General features: G+C 44.6%; 1 protein-coding gene across 1 annotated transcript; it reads right to left on the bottom strand.

Moving 5' to 3' along the window:
• Positions 1–1,552: 1,552 nt before the first annotated feature.
• LOC5578980 lies at positions 1,553–23,036 on the bottom strand. The gene is made up of 3 exons (XM_021856267.1): positions 22,876–23,036; positions 22,625–22,781; positions 1,553–2,835 (listed from the first exon to the last, which is right to left on the bottom strand). Exons 1-3 carry the CDS (start codon positions 22,896–22,898, stop codon positions 1,591–1,593), a joined length of 1,425 nt encoding a protein of 474 aa, XP_021711959.1. The 5' UTR covers positions 22,899–23,036; the 3' UTR covers positions 1,553–1,590.
• Positions 23,037–23,934: the final 898 nt, after the last annotated feature.

Below are 23,934 nucleotides of genomic sequence, written 5' to 3' on the forward strand. Positions count from 1 at the left end.
ATGATACGCCCTTCTTTACGTCAAGTCTAAATTACAAATGACTTGTTTGATTTTGCACAAAATAGTGATACACCCTTCTTTCAGTCCTTTCAGCCTGTTGACGATATAGACAAAATGTTCCGTAAGGATACTAAATGGCAAGAAGGCAATTGGCATAATTGATTAAATGATCAAGGACCATTTGATATAATGGTCATTTGGCCAATGACCATTTGGCATGACATGAAGAACATCCTTTTTGAAAAGAAGGAGCATAAGTATGGCTGGATGGCAAATGGCTTTATACCAAATCATTTTATGCCAAGTGACCTTATGCTATATGGGCTCTCCATCGATATATTTTGCCTATATCATTAATGAGATAATACTGAAAGAAGGGTGCATCACTATATATGCAAAAATAAACATATAGTCTGTATATTTTATGGAAATGTATTAAAAGAAGGGTGTATTATTATAATATGCAAAATACTCATGAATAGGGGGATTAGGGGCATATTGGACACATTAGGTAAATGCTTATTTTACATAGAATGGAAATATGTTTCTTTGCTCTAAAATTAAATCCACCGCTTCCTCCGCTTTGCTTATAAACTAATTTGAAGCTGAGAAAAAAATATAGTAGAATTTCAGAGGACAAATGAAGCAAAGCGTAAACTTTTATACCGTAAAAACGTTCATATACAATACAGGTTTGGTACAGTTTATAAAGTTTTGCTGAAATATGCATATTCCCAGAGAGTAAGGGGGTGTCCATTTCGCCCCGTGTGTTCATTATGTTCCTAACCCTCCTACATACATATTTGTTTTGTCACATCAGACCTTAGCCTGTCACATAAGTGACTCTTCTTCCTCTTTTCTGGCGTTACGTCCCTACTAGGACAGAGCTTGCTTCTCAGCTTAGTGTTCTTATGAGCACTTCCACAGTTATTAACTGAGAGCTTACTATGCCAATGACCATTTTTGCATGCGTATATCGTGTGGCAGGTACGAAGATACTCTATGCCCTGGGAAGTCGAGAAAATTTCCAACCCGAAAAGATCCTCGACCGGTGGGATTCGAACCCACGACCCTCATCTTGGTCTTGCTGAATAGCTGCGCGTTTACCGCTACGGCTATCTGGGCCCCCACATAAGTGACTCACGCAAAGCAATAATTAAAAAAAGAAAATAAAAATGGATATTCATATAGCTTTCTGGGGAATGGTGCATTCTGGGGAATGGAATTCTGGGGAACGATTTTCTGGGGAATGGTTCATTCTGGGGAACGGAATTCTGGGGAATGGTTTTCGGAGGAATGGTTTTCGGGGGAATGGTTTTCTGGGGAATGTTATAGAATCTGACCAACGAAATGGGTCTCGGCAGTACTTTTAAAAACCTAACCATTGGACGCCACGGCGTACACGAATCCACTAGCTTATGAACAAAAGGCTTTCTCTATAGAGAATATATTATATATATTATAAATATATAATACATATATTATAAATATATTATAAATATAATAAGAATATATTCTTCTACCAAGAAACATTGGAGATCAAGGTAATTTGAATTCAAATTATTCCAATCTATTAGCACTCACTTTGACCTACCAGGTTTCGACAACGCTCAGATGATTATGAGTTGTTTCGCCCAACACGACCACTGATTCATCGCAAAGCTGATATATCATGGCCATGCATCCTTTTGCCATTGTGCACCTCCACACAACCCATCCGTTTGGTTTCTTATAGTAGAAGGTGTAACGGTCCCCTTCGTAGATGAGCACGTTCCGCTTATTGGCATTCTTCACTATCTTGTAGTTAAAGTTTCCTTTCGGGTTCGGATAGATCTCTTCGATGTTGGCTGATGCATCACTGATTGCGGAGTCTTTGCCTCCACCATCCGATGTGCGGCTTCTTTTCTGCAAAATTTTCTCCTCGGAATGTTGACTGTTGGCCAATTTGAAAATTCGTCCATCCGGACAGAGATAGATCGAAACCGTACATTTTCGGTGGGAGCTGCACTTCCATATGCGACAACCGTCCTTGCGACTGTGAGAGTAAGGATATCGATCTCCGTTGTATACGAGCATATCACCCCCGATTCGATTCTTAATGATCTCGTACGGTTCATTGAGGTAGACGTTTTCGACTTCCCGAAAAGCATGCATAACGATCGATTTCCGTTGTTTCATTCTATCGACCGGCTGAACTGGATGGTTATGCTGTGGAATTACATTGCCAATTATTAAACCGCTGGCTTTTGTACCCAGAGTGCCCCGGCATCCTTTCGTTTTCCGCCAAATGCATCCCCACGTGATCGAGTCACATTTTGGGCGCGAAGATAGCAGTTGATACGTATGGCCATCATGGATCAGGACTTTTCGTGTTCTTTTCTTTTTCACTTTTTCCTGTTTATCCATATCAGATGCTTCGCCTGTATCGGGAGGATCGCTGTCTTCGACTACGGCCATGAGGTGATCATCATCGAAGGCTGGTTCCTCCTTCACATTCGATGTTTCATCCGTGAGTTGATACGCTTCATCATCATCATCGTCATCAATTGCCTCAGCAATTTCATTAGCATCTTCCTCATGGATAATGCTGATCTGTTCCTCACATTCGTCTTCATCTAAATGATCTTCGTTTACTTCTACCGATTGCTCGGATTCCCGTAACACTTCTACAGTAGTCCGTACTTCTGGATATGCCGGCATCACCATTTTGCGTTGTCTGTGAGATGCTATTTTCTTGTCGTTTCTCAGACATTCCATACGGTAGTCGCAAAAAGCGGTCATCTTTCTGATGCATAACGAACAAATCTGTGCTGTATGGTCTGTGTCGTATGTTAACTGAAAGAAAGAAATGTCTTAGCATCTACAGTACGTATTGGAGATATATGGATTATATATCATGGAGATCAATTGCAAACATCTACATTAATTAACTCATTTCGTGTGTGTAAGAATTAAGTACAAATTATAAGTAAAAGTGGGGCCTTCCTTAGCCTAGCGGTTAGCCCGCGGCTACAAAGCAAAGCCATGCTGAAGATGTCTGGGTTCGATTCCCGGTCGATCCAGGCCCTTTTTGTAATAGCATTTTTTTTTACTTCCCTGGGCATAATGGTGTGGGCATCGTACCTCCCACACAATACACGAATGCAAGGTCAAACACGTGGTTGTGGTTTTATCCAAGGGTGGAGGGCGGCTGTCAACTGGGAGTAAAATTGAAAAGCCGCCAACCTAAGTCCAGAACCAGTTTTAAGGCTTAACGCGGAAAAGTAAAAATCATTCTTCGCAAAATTACAGGTAATCAATGCGCTTGAAAGAAATTGTTTGCAAGCAGTTATTTGCTACGTGCTACAGCAGTGCGCTGTTGGCAATTTAATCAGAAAATTCTGCTAAATTCCCAAAAAAGATGTTTGCGAGAAAATTGATTACGCCGTCACCATTGTTTATTTATTTTATTTATTTACTTGTTCATATCAATGTAGCATAAGGAAAATTCCTTTTAAAGCGCTACAATTAGCTATTTTTGAAGGAATACATTTAACTTAATATTATGTTTCTGATACTCCGTAGTTATTAATTTTGTTGATTCCCCCTGTTGAACCATTTGACGCATTCTTGCTGGAAGCTTTTGAAAGTATTTAAGTTTTTGGTTTCATTTGGTAATTGATTCCAGAATACTATGCCTCTTACAAATAAGGTATTCGCAAAGTGTGCTGTATTATATCGCGGTATTATAAAGTTTCTAGTGCGATAGCTTTGGAAAGGGTTTAAGTTTTCGTACAAGTATGAAGGTGTTGCAAATCGAATAATCTTGAACAAAGTTAAACATGATCGCATTTTGAAAAAATCATAAAATGGACATCCAATCAACTTGGGATGAAAACGTGACACATGAGAAAATCTTGACAAATTATAAACATAACGTACACAACAATTTAATGCTATTCTGAGTCTGTCTATAGCTCTGGCAGAAGCATTTATAAGTAATACATCACCGTACATGAAATGCGGAAGCAGCAATGATTTGAAAAGTTTTAATTTTACTGAAGTTGGTAACATATTTGATGAAATTCTCAACAATCTCAATCCGCTATAAATTTTGCTGCACATATTATTGACGTGACTGTCCCATTCAAGATTATTTTGAATTATGAAACCTAGATTTGATGCCTTATTAACGTACTCCAAAAGATCATTGCCTAGACGAAACGATGGCAAGGAGTAGTTATGAGTGCTTCTTGAAATAAACATCACTTTTGTTTTAGAAGCGTTGATTTGCAAAAGATTTTCATCCGCCCAACGTATGATGCGAGACAAGTCATCATTAATTAGCTGATACATAAGTGACAAATCAACTTCTTCTAGAGCCAGATAGAGTTGCACATCATCGGCGAACATGTGGATCTTACAATGTTTTAGAACGTTAGGTAAATCATTGATGAAGCAAGAAAATAATAGAGGCCCAAGGATTGAGCCTTGCGGTACTCCAGACAAAATAGAACAGGTCTTGGAAAAGGCTCCACCAGCAAAAACTGATTGACTTCGATTTGATAAATATGATTGCATAAGATTTACTGCTGGTCTAGAGAATAAAAAATCATAGGATAGTTTTTTTAAAAGCTTGGTATGTGAAACCCTATCGAATGCTTTAGAAAAGTCTAAAAGGAAAAGAAATGCTACACCTTTTCTATCGATAACTGAAAGAATGTCATTGTGTACTTTTAGAAAAGCGGATGTTGTTTGGTCGTTGTTTTGTATGGTTGTTTACATTTTAGAACCAGCGACACGTCGGGGTAGCAATAAAGAGCCGCCAGTTCCACCCTTGGTTTTATCAGATTTGAAAAAGTGCCGTTTTGTCAGAAAATAGTGTGCATTTATGAACTATGATCCTCTTACTGTCTATTTTTTTTTTTTTCAAATATTTTTCTAGAAGTTCTAACCATTACATTTACATTTATTGGTATTACATTGATATTACAATAGAACCGCGTTAACAATTCCACACCATACAACTCGGTTCACAGCTGCCTCCCTCCATCCTCGGATGCGACCCACACTCGCCAGATCTGAGATCTTGCAGCACCTGGTCAGCCCATCGTACCCGCCGCGCTCCTCGCCTTCTTGTACCTGCCGGATCGGAAGCGAACACCATTTTTGCAAAGTTGTTGTCCGGCATTCTTACAACATGCCCCGCTCAACGCATTCTTCCGGCTTTTGCTACCTCAGGATGCTAGGTTCGCCGTAGAGTGCAGCGAGCTCCTGGTTCATCCTTCGTTGCCACACACCGTACTCCTGCACACCGCCAAAGATGTTAGGATTTCTTAGGTTGGGAACCACTATTGTTCCCACCTTGGCTTTGTCCTGGGACTCAGGGCCGTTTACGCGATATCGAAGGAATTGGAGGCGGAAGGACTTCCCTTGAAGATCAAAACAAGGTGGACCGACCAACAAAAGAGAGAGAAAGCAGGGCTTGCGCTTCGAAATAATAGGCGACAAGAAAAAGGTTTAACTTTACATCATTCTATTCATCTATTCAATTCATCATAAGGGGGGGGAGGGGAGCGTTTAACTCAGTAATGGAGAAATTAAGGAAAGGAAAGGAAATTACTCACATACCGTGGCCACTTTAGCAGCTGGCAGGAGGTCGGTTACCCTCGGCAGTCCGGGATCGGGATCGTCGAAACCCCATCGTCATGCTCTTTCGTCTTTCCTCGACGACGTTTGGTGGGTGATACCGAAGCTCGACTCGATCCTTGTGGTAACACTTTGACGGGGAACCGTCTCGGGATATTCTGGCGCTGCTCTCCTGGCCGTCCCCACGACAGTGGTAAGTCCGGAGCTGCTGTCCCAAGCTGAGAAAGGGCTATTCAACGGCCCTAACAAGGTGATGGCGGGATGCACACGGGGTGAGATGGTAACACTTTCGTCTGGCCGGCCGATAATGGGGCGACGGAATGGCACAACGGCGATTGGATTCGTTCACTCGTTGAAAGTCTATCGGGATCAAAGAGCACTTTTTCACTCGATTCGACGACCGACACTTGAGTTAAACTAAGTTCACTACTGGTAGAGTAAAAGAAAATATTAGAAAAGTCGCGCACAACTGACGGTGACTGTTTGCGTTCACCTAATAGAGGCCGATTCTGGGATGACCGGCAGTTTTATCTCCCTCTCGGTGGGTGACAGTCAGCTGTTCGCTCGATGACATTGACGGTTGGTAGCAAGTGGTAGCGGAGTAGGGATGTTCAGGATAGGATAACGGGGGTTTAAATTCGATATAATTTTTTTGTTTCGTTAAGTTTATTTAATTCATTTCAAGTTCAATTCCAATTCATTAGTTTATTTAATGTGCCTTTAATTCTATAAAAAATATTTCAAATTGCGATAAGCCCTAATAATAAGAATAAAAACTATTTACAACGATAAATTATGTACAAAAAATGTAACCTTTTTTGAAAGGTTACATTCATCCCCCACTTTAGAAAAAAAAACCTTGTTTTTTTCTAGGGAGAAATGAGATTGGATTTCAGGTTTTATGGAATCTCGTGGCCCTCCTCTTAATGATTGTTATTTTGATTTTGCGGAATGATTTTTCCATGAAGAGGAGCTCTTTTCCGCAAAATCACTTCACAATCATTAATAGAGACTGTCCACTGCAGGGAATTTGGTCAGGGAATAGGATTTCAGTATGGCGCTCCTCTTGTTAAACGTTGGTTTGATTTTGTGAAATGATTTTTCCATGGAGAGGAGCTCTCTTTCACAAAATCACTCAACATTTAATAATAGAGACTGTCCATTAAGAAAAGGTACAATTTAGGAGTTCCTGTATTGGCAGCTCTCTTTTGGCTGACTGTTAGTTTGATTTAATGAGATGATTTTTCCGTGTAGAGGAGCTCTTTCTCACCAAATCACGTAACTTTTAGCCATAGAGTCTGGCTGCCAAGCTAAGAATCCCATTTCATCTTATGATAATTAGGTCGCGGTAAACCTCTTTCTCTTGTTAATGACATCCAATCTGGAAAAGTGATTGATTCCTCGATGGGAGCTCTTCTTTTCGAGATTAGTTGTCACTGCCCAAGATTAAAGGAATTACCGGGAGAGGCGAACATTCACGATCTATGATCGAATTGAAGAAAAGGGGGACCTTGTTCTCAAATTCGTAATAGATTCACTGAATGCTAGTTCTCCTATAGTGGCTCTCTACCCCTGCAGTTTAAGTGATAATTTGAAGCAATGATTGATCACTGAAGGAGGCTCTTTTCCTTCAAATTACATGAAACTGCAGCGCGAGCCTGACCACTATACTTCCTAATTATCATAAGTGGAAATAGGATGACAATGTTTGAGTTGTATCGAAATAATATATGAAATAGGAAAATTCAGCCTTATAGAAGAGAGGTTCGTCAGAATAAATCGGATCTTGTCCATCCTCTTTCCATCAACATTAGAAATTAAACTTTAATTTTAAAACTAGATACTGCTACCCTTAAAACTAGTTTACAATTAGAAGAGAAAATAAATATTTTGGAACCTCTTCATTTTGTTTTCAAATATCACCGAAAAATTGATTCGGGAAAAAAAAAATTATTCTTCACTCACCCATCCATTCAATCCCCCAAACATTCATACGAAAACATTCATTCATTTATTACATTCATACAGTTGTCTGGCTTAAAACAGGATCTACCCCGAACAACATAGTTCCAAATACACACGCTATATATTATTTATTCTACTGTTTAATATTTGTAATTTTAGGGATCCCTATTCTTATTATTTTCGGGAGTCTAGCCTTGTCGCACTAGACCCCTCGATTTACAAGGTAGGAATTTAACAACCTTGGGCGGCTTTTATTTTGCCGGTAAACAAACCCCTGAGTTTGACTCTGGTAAAATTTCCCAGAAAATGTCAACAGAGGGCAAGAAAAAGAAGCTGAAGAAGATGATGAGGGTGAGGAGGAGAAATCAAAACAACAACAATTTATCTGACGACGACGATGGTAAGGCAGGCATGAATGAAACAGATTGAGAATGGAAGAATGTAAATAAACGGGTAAGCAATGTATGTTATTCCGGTAGTGATTGTTCTTTTCAGATGATTGGAAGCAGAATTCTTGGAAGAAAAGCAGTGCAGATGTTCCCCAATATTTCGTAGTGTTCGTATCACCCGGGTTTTAGGAGAACCGCAGGCCAAATGCCTAAGTTTTTGCCGGTGAGATCTTCCAGCTCGTAGGAAGATGAACCTATTTTTGCTTTTACCTTACACGGTAAATACTGCCGCCCTAATTTAGCGTTATAGTTATCGGCGGCTGACGATTGTTTCATATTCTTTCGGTAGACTAGTTGCCCTACCGAGAAAGATTTTGCGAAGGTACGACTTCGCAAATTGTAACGGTCCCGAGACACGTTATGGGCTTTTTCCAGATTCTTACGGACAATCTCGTGAATTTTAGAGAACATTTGCTTCTGCCTTTCCTCCCTCTTTTCCGCAGAAAGCTCTTCGCCATGACGGGCGAGACGATGGTCGGATCCCTGTTCCGCTAGCTCAGCACCGTGGGTAATGAAGTAAGGTGTGAACCCAGTGGAGGAATGGACACTTGTGTTGAGCATCAGCTCGATTTCTGAAATTTTCGTGTCCCACGTGCGCTGGTCCTCTTGGACGTATGTGCGAATTGCCGCATTTATAGTCCTATTGACGCGCTCCACTGGGTTCGATTGGGAATGATAGCGGGAGTTCAACCAGTGTGTGATTTTGAAGTGGTCCAACAGTTCCTTGAACTCTTTGGAAACAAATGTGCTACCATTGTCCGTAATTATAGTTTCAGGGACAGAGTTCCTGTAGAACCACTGATTTTTCAAAATCACACACATGGTTGAACTATCCAGCTTCTTCACCGGATGGATCATTACCCATTTGGAGAAATAATCGCATATTACCAGAATATGCTGGTTTCCCCTCCGACTACGTGGCAGTGGACCCACAAAATCCAGGGAAATTATCTGCCATGGTCGGGATGCACAGCGCATTTTGCCCATTTCTGGGGTCGTCTGCACATACGACGGCTTGACCTCTTTGCAGGTGGAGCAAGCCTGTATGTAAACTTTAATGTCTTTGGCCATCTTTGGCCAATAGTAGCGTTGTCGAACGCGAGCTAACGTTTTTTCGAAGCCAGGATGAAACTGGTCATCGTGAACCGATTTCAAAATTTCGGGAATCTCGTCGGCGGAAAGGACTTGCTTCCATTCGTACCGCGAGTCAAATGGTATATTTTTGGCCACTATAAATTTGTATAGCCTACCATCTTCGACTTTAAAGTCGACGTAGTCGTCGGGGTGGTTTTTGACCTTCTCCATCAGGGAGGTATACCACGGTGAAGTCGATGAACCTTGAACCACAGCAATGCTTCGTGACAGAGCATCCGGGACGACATTTTCTTTGCCTTTCCGATGTACTACTGTCATGTCGTATTGCTGAAAGTCCAAGCTCCATCGACTGCATCGCGATCCTACTTTCCACTTTGTTTTGAGGATGTGGGTCAGTGCCGACGAATCCGTCACCAAGGTGAAGTGGTATCCTTCAATATACCCCCGGAAAGCTTCGATTGAGAGCAGTGCGGCTAGGGCCTCCTTCTCAGCGGCGTGGTAATTCTTCTGAGGAGTGGTGAGCTTTCGGGAAAAATACGAAATAACCCTCTCACCATCCTCTTGTTGCTGTGTGAGAACTCCAGCAACCGCCACGTCGCTTGCGTCCGTCTGAATGACGAACTCTTTGGAGAAGTCAGGGAACCCTAGAATAGGAGTGCTGATCAGCTGCTCCTTTATCAGGCAGAAAGCTCTCTCCGCGGCCTCGGTCCAACCAATTATTTTGGTTTTGGATTTGAGGAGATCCGACAGTGGTTCGCAAGTCTTGCTAAAGTTCGGGATGAACCGCCGGTAATAGTTCGCCATTCCTAGGAATCTTCTTAGCTTGGTAATCGTAGTGGGCCGCTCGTACTCCACTATTGGTCGAATTTTATCGGGATTTCCACGAAGGCCCTCTGGACTAAGAAGATATCCTAGGAAGTGAATTTCCGGCATCCCGAACTGAGACTTCTCAATGTTGATCATCAGGTTGGCTCTGTTCAGTCTACGTGCAATTTCCCGAAGCAACTGTACGTGATGCTCAAATGTCTCCGTCACCACGACGATATCGTCGAGATAGACGAAGACATAGGGTTCCAGTACACCATGGCCAAGTACCCGATCCATTAATCTCGCTAGAGTAGCGGGACTGTTCACTAGGCCAAATGGCATCCTTGTATACTGGAACAACCCCTTGCCCTGCACGCTGAAGGCCGTATATTTCCGTGATGATTTTTCCAACGGAACTTGTAGGAAGGCTTCCGACAAATCTATTGTCGAAAGATATTTTGCCTTCGGAAGTTGGCCAAGTATACGGCAGGGGTGCGGCAAGGGGTAAGCATCACGAACAGTACGTTCGTTAATCTTACGCGCATCTAAACAGAGCCTAACCTTATGAGGTTTTATAACTGGCACGCAGTTCAACGACCAGTCCGAGTTACTGGGCTCGATTATCCCAGCATCGAGCAATCTCTGAAGCTCCACCGACACTAATCCTTGCGTTTTGGGGGACATTACATAAGGGAATTGTCGCACTGGAGGCTTCTTCCGCCATTCCTCGGCGATCTCTATTTTGTGCTCCGCCACTGGAGTAGTGGACAATTTCCCGGGGCGAGCTGCGATGAACAGTGTTTTAACATGATCGATCGTTTTTTTCTCAGAATCCGTTAGCACAGAAGATGGGGATGGCAATTCAAGATTTGAGTCGTCTCCTATGTTTTCAACCATGGCGCAACCGGTAATGGTAGGTTGGATGTGGAAGGCTTTCCAAAAGTCCATTCCACAGATACAGTTTATTGCCAGGTTGGGAACCACTAGAGTGGGGACGACCTTGACCATGCCATTCCACAAAAATGGTAAATAAACCTGCCCGCGAACACTGAGTCTTTCTCCGCTCGCAGTGCGCAGATTTACTGGGTTTTGAAGCGGAAAGATGCGCTTTGGTTTAATGGAGTTGTAAACGGATTCATTGATCAGGGTGAGGTTGCTCCCACTGTCAAGAAGAGCCCGAAAGTTGACACCGTACACTTTCACAGACGTGTAGGGACGATTATCGTCAGGAAATGGATATGAAATCGTAAATGAAGCGGGAGACACCGGATAGAGATTTCTCGTAGCCGGTTCGAAACACGGTGGAAGAAATACGCCTAGAAGTTCGGATTCAGCGGGCGGCGGTTTTGGCTCGCTGCTATTGCGTTTTTTATGCAATAGGGGCAGTTGTTGGTTGGATACCCTCGAAATCCACAGTTCGCGCAAAGGACCCCCTTTGGAAGTTCACAACGATCCATTCGATGCCCGAACTTACCGCAATTAAAGCAGTGTCGGCCGGATAGGGGCTGATGGGAATCGATCATTTCTTCCAAAGTGATTGGTGGACGCGTTGGGACACGAGAGGGGTTGATTCCGGTTTGGGAACTGTTCTGGTGCTGACGAGATTGAGAAGGATTAGTATTGGTGTTGCTTCTAGGTGGGAACTGCTGTGCTGTCGTCGAAGGTTTATTTTGCTTGTCTTTCGAAAAACTCTTCTTCGACTTTGTGTCGGAATCTACAGTTTCAACAGCGTTCACCGACCTTTCAGGTCCAAAAACCTTATTGTAAACTGAGAAATTCACAGCATCGATTTTCTGACCGGCAGACACGAGGGTCGGGAGGTCGGATATCGGGAGAAAGTTGAGCTGTCTCTTATAGTCAAGCCTCAAATTTTGCAGCAGAATTTGAACCTTTTCAAATTCTGGCAGTGGAACACTCATGGTTCCAAAAAGTTCCTCCATGGCATGGTAGTATTGGAGAAAAGTTTCGTTACGGGACTGGTGGCGCTGATAAATTTTCATTTTTATCAGAGTATCTAAATCAGGATGCATAAATGTTCTCCTGAGCTCAAATACCAGATGCTGCCAGTTCATGAGGCGATTCGATGCGCGCATGGTCATATACCATTGCATGGCTGGCCCTTTGAAAAGATGAATCGCGGATTCGAACAATTCGTGGTCTGAAACCTGTTCAGCCACTGACATAGCATGAACCATCCCCAAGAACTGATTCAATTTCAAACCCTGGTCTTCACCATCGTACTTCGCTATCGTCCACTTGGATACAGGTAAGGTGTGGCGCACCTGGTTGCCTGTTCGAACTGAATTGAATGGAATGAATGATGGATTAGAGCTAGGATTAGAAGAAGGAATCGCAGTTCCGGCCCATGGATGGAATGCCTGTTGATAGCCTGGAGCAAGGTTTCCTTGCCAAGGATTAGAATTCGGCGCATTGTAAAATGCGGAGGCACCATGCCATTGACCTAGAGGTGGTACACTTCCTGAAGATGGAATTCCCCATCCAGGGTTGTAAGTGTGTGCACTACTAGACGGTTGAAAGGAGGGATTTTTCAAAAAATGATTTTGAAACGATGAAGAAGTTTGAGGCTGTGACGTCGAGTGGCTCTGCGGTAGTGAAAAAGTCACGCTAGTGACCGGCCTTGAAGGGATGCCCATGCTAGCCGAGCTGATCGTTTGAGACTGCATTGAACTTGAGGGGAGAGAAATGGGCACAAATGAAGAGAACTCATTATAAAGCTGTGAGTTCGTCAACGGCTGTTGGCTTCCACTTGGAAGCACGGATTCCCTATTCTGAGACTCTCCATTGGGCTTGTCCCGTTTCGACAATTCTACTGCAAGCTCGTTGATACGAGACAGCAAAGCTTCTAACACCGAAGTGGTGCTTTCTGGGCGCTCCGTATTCGCTGCTTGGTTCCCACTTGCCATATTTTGGTGCATTGGGGCCACTGCGTCATCTTCAGGGCGAAACAGATCTAATAAGTCTTGATCCCCCAGTATCTCTCGAAGACCGGCTCCCGATGTCTCAGGTTCCGAATAAAAATAGTGATCTAATAGTCTCACCACATCAATGAGCATCGCCTTCAAAAAACTTTCTGCTTCTCCTTCTGCCCGCTTCAACAAAAGAATAATCCGATGACCGAAATGTAACAATTTTGCTTGACCTCTTGTTTTCAGGTTTCGATCATTCTGCTGGAGGCCCGCATAAATTTCATCGTAATTGTGTCGACAAAACCGAAGTGTTTCTTCCCAATTAACCTCAAGTTCTGCCTCAATAATCGCCTTTTGCGATTTTTCAGCCTTTAAATGCTCCCGAAGGCTCCTCCGTCTTCGCGAATAGGTTGGATCCTCTCTAATTACAATTGAGCGGATGTTGAGCTCGAAATCCAACTCATCGGTCGACAAATGGTCCACCCTTAAATGATGGTACCATTCACGAATTCTTTCTACAGCGCGTGTGTACTCATCGCTACGTGCTTCAGCCATTTTGAACACAAAAACGTTATAAAAATCGAAATAATAAAAAAAATATTCAAGAAAATTATCAACTAAACTAAAGAAAGTAGCTATACTATAAATCTATAAATTTACAAAAAAGAAAAATATAAAAATAAACAGACAATTATCTAAAGTATTCACTAAATTATATAGGAACGCTTTTATTCTTTAAAAATGTGCTAAAAACAGGAAAAAAGCATAAGAAAAAATAAAAAGTTCGCTTGTAACACCTAATTAAACGTGAAAAGATAATATTCGCTTTAAATTATGCGAAAACGTAGCAAAAATTAGGCGTATATTAGACTGGAGCTATCTAATTTACAAAAAAAAAATAATTAAATTTACAATAAAAGAATGCAAAAAGAACAAGCATCAACTTATTCTAACATCCACTTAAATAAACAAAAATAAATGAAAAAATAAATAAATTTAGGAAAGAAAAAATTCATAATTGGAACACTGTGTAAAATTATATGAAACTAATTCACTAAATATTTGTTTGAATCTACTAATTCACTAATTAATTCAGGCACTGTATCTAGGACAAAAGGCTAAATTTCTAAAGCGGATTCAAAAGAACGACTATAATAGAAATACCAGAAATTCTCATCATCCGAACACTTCCAATAGATTATCACTTTCACTGATAACAATACGTTTCCGATACAACTCAATCACTATTCTTGTAAGAACAATTGGAATAAAGGATTCCAATTCCTTCTAGTGTTTCCTTGAAAAGGGTTCCACTTTAAGGTTAAAATGGAAACCTTTTCTTATTACTTTTAGTTGGGCGCCAATTGTTAGGATTTCTTAGGTTGGGAACCACTATTGTTCCCACCTTGGCTTTGTCCTGGGACTCAGGGCCGTTTACGCGATATCGAAGGAATTGGAGGCGGAAGGACTTCCCTTGAAGATCAAAACAAGGTGGACCGACCAACAAAAGAGAGAGAAAGCAGGGCTTGCGCTTCGAAATAATAGGCGACAAGAAAAAGGTTTAACTTTACATCATTCTATTCATCTATTCAATTCATCATAAGGGGGGGGAGGGGAGCGTTTAACTCAGTAATGGAGAAATTAAGGAAAGGAAAGGAAATTACTCACATACCGTGGCCACTTTAGCAGCTGGCAGGAGGTCGGTTACCCTCGGCAGTCCGGGATCGGGATCGTCGAAACCCCATCGTCATGCTCTTTCGTCTTTCCTCGACGACGTTTGGTGGGTGATACCGAAGCTCGACTCGATCCTTGTGGTAACACTTTGACGGGGAACCGTCTCGGGATATTCTGGCGCTGCTCTCCTGGCCGTCCCCACGACAGTGGTAAGTCCGGAGCTGCTGTCCCAAGCTGAGAAAGGGCTATTCAACGGCCCTAACAAGGTGATGGCGGGATGCACACGGGGTGAGATGGTAACACTTTCGTCTGGCCGGCCGATAATGGGGCGACGGAATGGCACAACGGCGATTGGATTCGTTCACTCGTTGAAAGTCTATCGGGATCAAAGAGCACTTTTTCACTCGATTCGACGACCGACACTTGAGTTAAACTAAGTTCACTACTGGTAGAGTAAAAGAAAATATTAGAAAAGTCGCGCACAACTGACGGTGACTGTTTGCGTTCACCTAATAGAGGCCGATTCTGGGATGACCGGCAGTTTTATCTCCCTCTCGGTGGGTGACAGTCAGCTGTTCGCTCGATGACATTGACGGTTGGTAGCAAGTGGTAGCGGAGTAGGGATGTTCAGGATAGGATAACGGGGGTTTAAATTCGATATAATTTTTTTGTTTCGTTAAGTTTATTTAATTCATTTCAAGTTCAATTCCAATTCATTAGTTTATTTAATGTGCCTTTAATTCTATAAAAAATATTTCAAATTGCGATAAGCCCTAATAATAAGAATAAAAACTATTTACAACGATAAATTATGTACAAAAAATGTAACCTTTTTTGAAAGGTTACAAAGATCGTCCTAAGCACCCGACGTTCGAAGACTCCGAGTGCTTGCAGGTCCTCCACGTTTTATGCCCGTAAAGGACCACCGGTCTAATCAGCGTTTTGTACATGGTACATTTGGTGCGTGGACGAATCGTTTTTGACCGCAGGTTCTTCTGGAGCCCATAGTAGGCACAACTTCCACAGATGATGCGTCTCCGATTTCACGGCTAACATTGTTTCACTTTCAATCGAAAATCAGCACGTTTTGCCACTTCCGCGAAAAATACGTGCACTGTATCCCGAACTTGGTGTGAGAATGAAGCTGGCCAAGTTGCAAAGACTTGCTTGTATATCAATGACAGATGCAATGAACAGTACACCATCGGTTGCCTTGGATGGATGCCCTTCTTAATATACTGCCTTTGCAACAATTCATTAAACTGCAAGCTGCAAAAATGCCTTGCAGTTAATTCGTTATAATAAAATACTAGATGGTGATTTGATTGGTCACATGAAGATCATCACGGAATTCAATTTGAATTCAGATATGAAAACAATACAAGATTGGATGACAACGAAGATCAACTATAATGTTCCCTTCAAAGTGGTGAAACCAAGTCGCTATATTTGGGATTCTGGTTGGCCAAGTTTACGTCCAGGTTCTATTGTATTTTATACCGACGGGTCAAAGATGGGCGACAATACCGGAGCTGGAGTTTTCGGCCCTGGTATCAGCAAGGTAATCGCTATAGGGCGCAGTCCCACTGTTTTACAAGCTGAAATACAAGCCATCATTGACTGTACAAATGTCTGTCTCAAAAGAAACTAGGTTTGCAAAGATCTGTATTTTCTCGGACAGTCAAGCAGCTTTAAATGCTCTAAAGGCATTCACATGTAGATCAAAGTTAGTATGGGAATGCATTTTTTTTCTCTAAAGCAATTTGCCAGTAGGAACGAAGTTACATTGACCCAGTACAGCCTGGCCATTGTGGAATTGAGGGGAATGAAATCGCCGGCAATCTAGCAAGACAGGATGCAGCTTCGAGCTTTGTCGACCCTGAACCGTTCTGTGGTGTTCCTGAGTGCACTCTCTGGATGAATCTGAAACATTGGAAAATGTCCATGGTAGAATCCAATTGGAACGCCACGGATACATCCAAGCAAGCGAAAAGATTCATAAAACCCAGTCTAGTTAAAGCCCGGTCTATACTCAATCTTAATAAAGGAAATCTTAGGATAATAACTGGCCTGACGATCGGTCACTGCCCAAGTAGGTATCATCTTAAAAAGAGGAAATATCAAATCCTCTGAGTGTCGTTTTTGTCAAGCTAAAAACTCTGCAACTGCGGAGCATTGCTTGATCAAAGAATTTTATCATTTGGAAATGGGTTATTAGAGCCCTTTTTTTTTTCCTTCTAAGCAATGGGGGGATAATCTGCTCAACAGACTCCGGACCGAGGTCCGGGAGTGTGGGGTTGGGGACCATTTACTACGTACAAGCAGTAAACAGGACTACACCCCCGACCCACTAAACCATTTCCATTGCCGCCAAACCCTTCGTCTCTCCGGGACCACCAAGAAGGCATTGCTTCGGAGAGGGGCTATTGCACATCGCATCCTCCAGGTTAGCTGCGTAGCCATGCAGCAACGAACATCGATGACACGCTTATGGGGGTCCACCAAGGTAGCATGCTGGCGCATTGCCAGCTTCCCGGGTGGCCCTCACCTCCCGTTGTCCGCTGAAGGCGGGCAGGGTCGACCACTAAGCCCGCGCCCAGCTGCACCGCAGGTATCAAGAACTGATACTGCGGGCTTCGCAATTTGACCTACTGAAGGCTCAGGCCCTATCAGCTAGCACGAGCTGGGATTGCTGACGAAGGGGCCTCCACCTGCCCCGAACAACCAGAGGCTCGTACCCACCCAGTAGGCCGGCGCCACGACAGCAGCGCTACCAGGATGTTCTCCCCGCGGCCACTTAATCGCTGTAAGGGTCGATTTCGACCGTAGGGCACCGGTATGACCTACGTAGCCGACTGCGAACCCTTGGACCACCTGTTGATTAGCGTCTGCACTAGTCACTCCTCGAGTCCACACGCCACCTCCTTTGGAGTTCCGAGACGATGTGGGTGATAGCCGATGAAACGGCATTCCAGCCAAACTCGTCTGCACACATCCTCTGGACCAAATTGTCCGGAGTCGTGTCCCGACCGCATGTGGCAAACATGCGGTCACGCATTGTGCGGAAACGCGGGCACACGAACAAAACGTGTTCCGCCGTTTCCTCTAAACCTGCACAAACTGGACATTCGGGAGAACCCGCATGACCGAAACGGTGTAGATATTGTCTAAAGCATCCATGACCCGAAAGGACCTGTGTTAGGTGGAATGTTAGTTCCCCATGGCGCCTATTGACCCAGATATCTAACCTCGGAATCAACCTGTGAGTCCACACTCGCTTGGTGGAACTGTCCCACGCACGCTGCCATTTGACCATGGAGGGCAGTCTGGCAGTCCTGCGTATGCCTCTTGTGCCGCGCATTTCGAAGCACTCTATGTCTTCCATGATAAGGATACCAATAGGCATCATACCGGTGATGACACAAAGTGCATCGTGTGACACGGTACGGTACGCGCTCGCAACCCTCAGGCACATTAGCCTATAAGTACTCTCTAGCTTGCTACGGTAGCTATCGGTACTCAAAGCCGTGCCCCAAGCCGGGCCACCATACCTCAGTATGGATGAGGCGACACTGGCCAGAAGCTTACGCTTGCTGGCGTACACCGCAGAGCTATTGGACATCATCCGGGACAGTGCCACAATAGCTGTGGAGGCTCTCTTGCAGGCATAATCGACATGGCTACCGAAGGTAAGCTTGTCGTCGATCATCACCCCCAAGTGTTTGACGGAGCGCTTCGAAGTGATTGTGCAGTCGCCTACACTGATCACCGCTTGCTGCGCCGACTTTCGGTTGTTGACAACAACAGCCTCCGTTTTGTGGTGAGCCAATTCCAGTTTCCTGGAGCTCATCCACTCCTCCACAATTGCGATCGAGTGGGCTGCAGTCAATTCCACTTCTTCGATCGATTCACCGTAGACCTCCAGCGTAATATCGTCGGCAAAGCCAACGATGACCACACCCGCCGGGAATTTTAATCTCAACACCTCGTCGTACATGACATTCCATAACACCGGACCCAGGATGGAACCTTGCGACCCACCTCTGTGTCATAGACTAATACCCGATTCTGGAAGTAACTTCCGAGAATCTTGTACAGGTACTCGGGTATCCCCAGACGCAGGAGCGCATCAGCAATAGCCGCCCAACTGGCACTATTAAATGCATTCCTTACATCCAGAGTCACTACTGCGCAGTAGCGAATACCCCTCCTCTTACGCTGGAGTGCTATCTCAGCGGTTTTCTTAACCGCCAGAATAGCGTCTACAGTGGACCTCCCTTTCCGGAAGCCGAACTGGTTGCCTGAGAGACCATTTACACCCTCGGTGTACCTCGACAGTCTGTTGAGGATGATCTTCTCGAGCACTTTCCCCACCGTGTCAATCAAGCAAATTGGTCTATACGCCGACGGGTCACCGGGTGGTTTCCCCGCCTTTGGCAATAGTACCAGGCTCTGCCTCTTCCACGCATCTGGAAATACTCCCTCGTCCAGGCATATCTGCATAGCAGATCTGAACATACCGGGAGCCTCCAAGATTGCGACTTTGAGGGCCAGGTTTGGAACTCCGTCCGGACCTGGTGCCTTCCCCATGCTTAGGGATTTTGCAATCCCTACAAGTTCCTCATCAGTTACTCTATCCTCATCACCAGCCCCAATCCCCGGCTGTCCTACAAAAGGAGGCCATGGGCTAGGGTTGTGGCGCGGGAAGAGCCCCTCGATGATCCCCTCCAGCATCTGTGGAGACTGCTCCGTAGGAGCAATTGCACCTCTTGTCTTCGCCATTACGATCCTGTAGGCATCACCCCACGGGTTCGCGTTGGCACTCTGACAGAGTCCCTCGAAGCAGGCCTTTTTGCTTGCCCTTATCTCAGACTTCAGCGCGACTTTGGCAGCGGTGAACACCGCCCGTCGTTCTTCACGCTCCTGCTCGGTACGTGCTCGCTGCATCCGTCTCCTGGCCCGTAGGCAGGCACGGCGCAGGTTCGCAATAGCTTGAGTCCACCAGTATGTCGGTGGTCTCCCATTCCTAGGGTGGACTTTTCTAGGCATGGTCGCATCGCATGCACGCGTAAGCACCGCTACCAGTTCGTCCCCGCTTAGGCCGAGTAGGTTACGCTCACGGCGGAGCGCCTCCCTAAGTACTTCATCATTGAAGTACGATGTCTTCCACCTACGAGGGCTTGGCCTTGACCTAGCCGCTTCCTCAACCCGCTGCCTGCTGTTGTTGTAGTCGATACTGTAGCGAACCGCCAGGTGGTCGCTGTGAGTGTAGCCATCGTCTACCCTCCAGTTCGAACTACTCGTTAGGCCAGGACTACAAAAAGTAACGTCGATAATCGACTCCGCTCCGTTACGGCTGAAGGTACTTTTGGCACCAACATTAGCCAGATCGACATCTAGCACGGCCAGTGCCTCTAGCAGGATTTGACCTCGCTGGTTCGTGTTACGGCTTCCCCATTCCACGGCCCAGGCATTGAAGTCACCCGCTATTACAACTGGCCTTCGCCCTGTCAGCGCGGTCGTCATACAGTCCAGCATCTGCGTGAACCGCTCGGTCGACCAACTCGGAGGCGCATAGCAGCTACAGAAGAGGACCCCGTTTACTTTGGCGATCACGAAGCCCTCGTAGGTAGTAGACACCAACTGCTGGACAGGGTATTTACCCGTTGTCCATATCGCCGCCATTTTTCCGGATCCATCCACGACCCAGTTGCCGTTGCCGGCGGGTACTCGGTATGGGTCCGATATGATGGCGATGTCCGTCCCCCACTCAGCAACTGACTGGTACAGCAGTTGCTGAGCTGCGTCACAGTGGTTCAGGTTCAGCTGCGTTACCTGCACTGTGATTTTTCGTTGATGGCTCGTTTGAAGGTCGGGCACCTTGAGCCTCCCGTTGGGTGATTGTTGTTCACGGACTTGCCGGAACAAATCAAGCACTTGGGAGGGTTCTTGCAGCCTAGTGCCTTATGACCTTCCTCACCACAACGCCTGCACAACTTAGTCCTATCAGGGCCTTTACAGCCCCAGGACTTGTGTCCAGGTTCCCTGCACCTAAAGCAGATCACTGGTTGCTCATGTATGTTCAGTGAACATACTGACCAACCAACCTTGATCTTACCTACCTTAGCGGACTTATTTGCGTTTGCCACAGGTAGGTGTACTAAGGCCACCTGAGTACCTGCCGGACCTTTCCGTAGCTGAACGGCGGTGGTGGGCACCTGCACTTCGCACTGTTGCCGCAGTGCCGTGACGAGCTCTTCTGCGTTAGTGATCTCGTCAAGGTTCATCACCTTCAGAGTCACTGACTGCGTCAGAGCCCTCACTTCAACACCAGCGCCAAGGACCTCTTCCGCCAAACTTTTGTAGGCGGCGCCCTTGCGCTCCTTGTCGCGCTTAAGCTCGAGGATCATTTCACCTGTACGAGTGCGTCTGACACTGCGTACGTCGGCTCCTAGATCCGCAAGCTTCGCGTCACTGCGCATCGCCTTCAGGACTTCCGAGTACTTGGACTCTTCCGTCTTGATGATGATCGCATCACCCTTTTCGCGCTTGGCACCTACCCTCCTACCTTTCTTAGGTCTGGTATCCCTGCGCTCCTGTTTCTCCTGTTTCTTCTTCTTCTTCTTCCTCACTACTGTTGTCCAGGGGGCGTCCCCCCCCTGCTCCGCCCTGACCTGTGGTGATGGAGGACCTCTCAAAGGTCGCAACCCCCTGTTCCCATCACTCCGTGAGGGGCCAGCCTTTTCGGGCCCACCCTTCTCGGCTTTCCGGGACGCCTGGCTGGGGTCCGATTTTCCGGCACTTCTGCCGGTTTTCGGGGTCAGTATCCGCCTGGCCTTACGAGCGCCGCCGGGTAGCTCCTCCCCTGACGGCTGCCTCGCGCGCTTTTGCGATTGCTTGCTGTAAGCATTCGCTTCCACGCTTTTGGGGCTGCCCGCGAAAACGAAGGGTTCCGTCTGGGTAGACTTCGGCACCTACGGTTCCACGGGTTCTGCCGCAGCCACAGTCACCATGGGTTCAGCATGGTTCTGCTTGGCCGCCAACATTGACTTACGAAGTCTAAGCAAGGCCTGCTTGAGGTCCTTGCTGATGTTAGACTTCGAGGACGCAAAGTCAATTATGGAGTCGAGCTGTTGTGCAGCCACTTCCATCGCAGAGAGCCCATCTCTACTTTTATTGATGGCCCTCATCAACCACGCTCCATCCATAACTTCACCCGATGCGTTAGCCGGGGATGAAATATGGGTTCCAGCACTGGCACTACGTGCACTGCTGCCTCCTCCTGCTTCTACTCTCCTCAACGGAGATCTAGCTAGCCCACTTCTTGCGAAGGGGTTCGCTTCCCTACTACTGCTACTACCTGCACTACTACTATTGTTTTGATTAGATATTGTACTCATTTTTGAATCCCACGAGTAGCACGGGAAAAGAGGTCCACCACGCCAGAGCCCTGCATTAACGCGGTAAGGGACAAAATACTGTGAGGGGTGCCCAGGTGCCCCACAGGCTCCGTTAATGGCCGAACATCTTTTTCACCCCTTCGACCATTCATTCCTCAGCACGGTTTTTCGCATCACACCTTGAATTGGGGTTACCCCGTTTGGTGGACTCTTACCACCGGAACGGGTTGTCCGTAGTTCTATTCTGGACGCCGGAACTACACGGCCAGAGCCCTTGGAAATTTGGTAATGTAGTCCTAGTAGGGTAATATACTTTATAAAACGAGTTGTGCCCAGTTGGGACAGTGTGACACAACCAATGTCTATAACATCTCAATTGTGAAAGGATATTAAATATTTTGATTATTTGAATTTTGATGAGCACCAAACAAAATATGGGTCACACCACAATATTCCTTAATAATGGAAGCAGTGGTTAAAAGGCTCTACAGACGAGGAAAAAAAAATCACATTCCTGTGCGAAACATGTCAAAACATACTACGTGATACTACCTCCACTAAGAAAGCATTTACCTTAAACGCGTGAATTTGAGTGGTCTGTGGTTTCTCTAACGTTACATTGTACCAGAAAAGAAATGTTTAAAAATCTATCAAAGAAAAATGAACGGTAATTACTTACCTTTAGTGTAGTGCACTCAAGAATTTTCCACAGCAGATCTCGGTCTGGACTGATGTTTTCCGGAAACAGTTGCACCAGTGGATACGTCTCAGTGAAACATAACCGGCAGAATCCATCCCCATCTGAATCGTCCTTATCGATGGTTTTTTGTAGGACACTGAAAAATTGTTAATATGTTAAATGTGAATATACAGATTGTCGCCCATTCCAGTGAAGTGCGACCATTATTTTTTAAATTTCAAAAATCCTACCGGATATTCGGTTTTTGATCCATCCCGCTCCGATTGTAACGAACAAAGTTTGAAAAGTCCAAGTTTCGATTTGAGATTACTAAAAAATTGTGTGCCGAGTTTGAAAATAATAAACAAAAATCGTTCCCAAAGATCGACGCGATCCGCCGCGGTCTCACTGAAAACAAAGTTTGTTTGTCAAAATTGTTGTTGTTTGGTTTTTCGGTTACACCGTCCATACCAAGGTATCTAAAAGGGAGGTAATACGATGTGTCAAATGAACTCGAGACGAACATTTCTAAAGGTCCCATCAGACTTTTGCCTTTATCGGAGAAAATAAGCTTCGAAAAAATCGTGATGAAAATCAAATGCCAATTAGAATAGAAACATAAAATAAGAGGTTGTACTTCATTTCTAGACGCGAAAAAAGCTCAAAAATTCAAAAATGATGTTAATTCTGCGGAAAATCACATGTTTACGTTATTTTTGGATATTTTTATCACATGAGACCTTTTGCACTTTTATTGTCAGTTGGGACCTATCAAATGGGTCTTTATGAAATACCTTTGTTACTTGGGACATTTGTAAAACTCAATAAAAGCTGGTAAATTTTGATTAAATTTGTAAAGAATAATGCATTCCAATAAAATTTATGTTAACTAGAGTAAAATATTTTAAATTATTGGGCAATAGTGAGGTATTCAAAAAAAAAAAAAAAAAGATTTCTGTGTTATATATTTTTTCCTTTTGTATCAAAGGTATGCAGGGTACAGTCTATGATATTACTCATACACGCTTTAAGATAATAATGAGGGAAAGAGGATGGGATGAATATTACAAAAGGAGAACTTATCCAGTGCATATGAGTGTACGATACTGTTGAAGACTGCAAGTGGTAGCCGAAATTCGCGAATCTGTCAAAATATAAGCATTTGAGGGAGGAATTAAAATGTATTAATATTCAATCTACTTCAAATCTGAACATGCAGTTTTTTTTGCATACTTTAAAGAAGATTGCAAACAACAGACCTCGCAGAAGACATTAGATTTGTACTCACATCTTTGAACATGATGGAGGGT

This window comes from Aedes aegypti, unplaced genomic scaffold, assembly GCF_002204515.2.
Source record: "Aedes aegypti strain LVP_AGWG unplaced genomic scaffold, AaegL5.0 Primary Assembly AGWG_AaegL5_hic_scaff_1435_46_PBJ_arrow, whole genome shotgun sequence".
In the NCBI taxonomy this organism is placed as follows: Eukaryota; Metazoa; Arthropoda; class Insecta; order Diptera; family Culicidae; genus Aedes; species Aedes aegypti.

Excerpts from the sequence above, each read along its gene's own strand:
- LOC5578980 (XM_021856267.1), bottom strand. The coding sequence starts at position 22,898 with ATGGATCAAAAACCGAATATCCG. Across the intron at positions 22,782-22,875 it reads GATCAAAAACCGAATATCCG|TGTCCTACAAAAAACCATCG; the intron begins GTAGGATTTTTG and ends ACAATTTTTCAG. Across the intron at positions 2,836-22,624 it reads TTGAGTGCACTACACTAAAG|TTAACATACGACACAGACCA; the intron begins GTAAGTAATTAC and ends TCTTTCTTTCAG.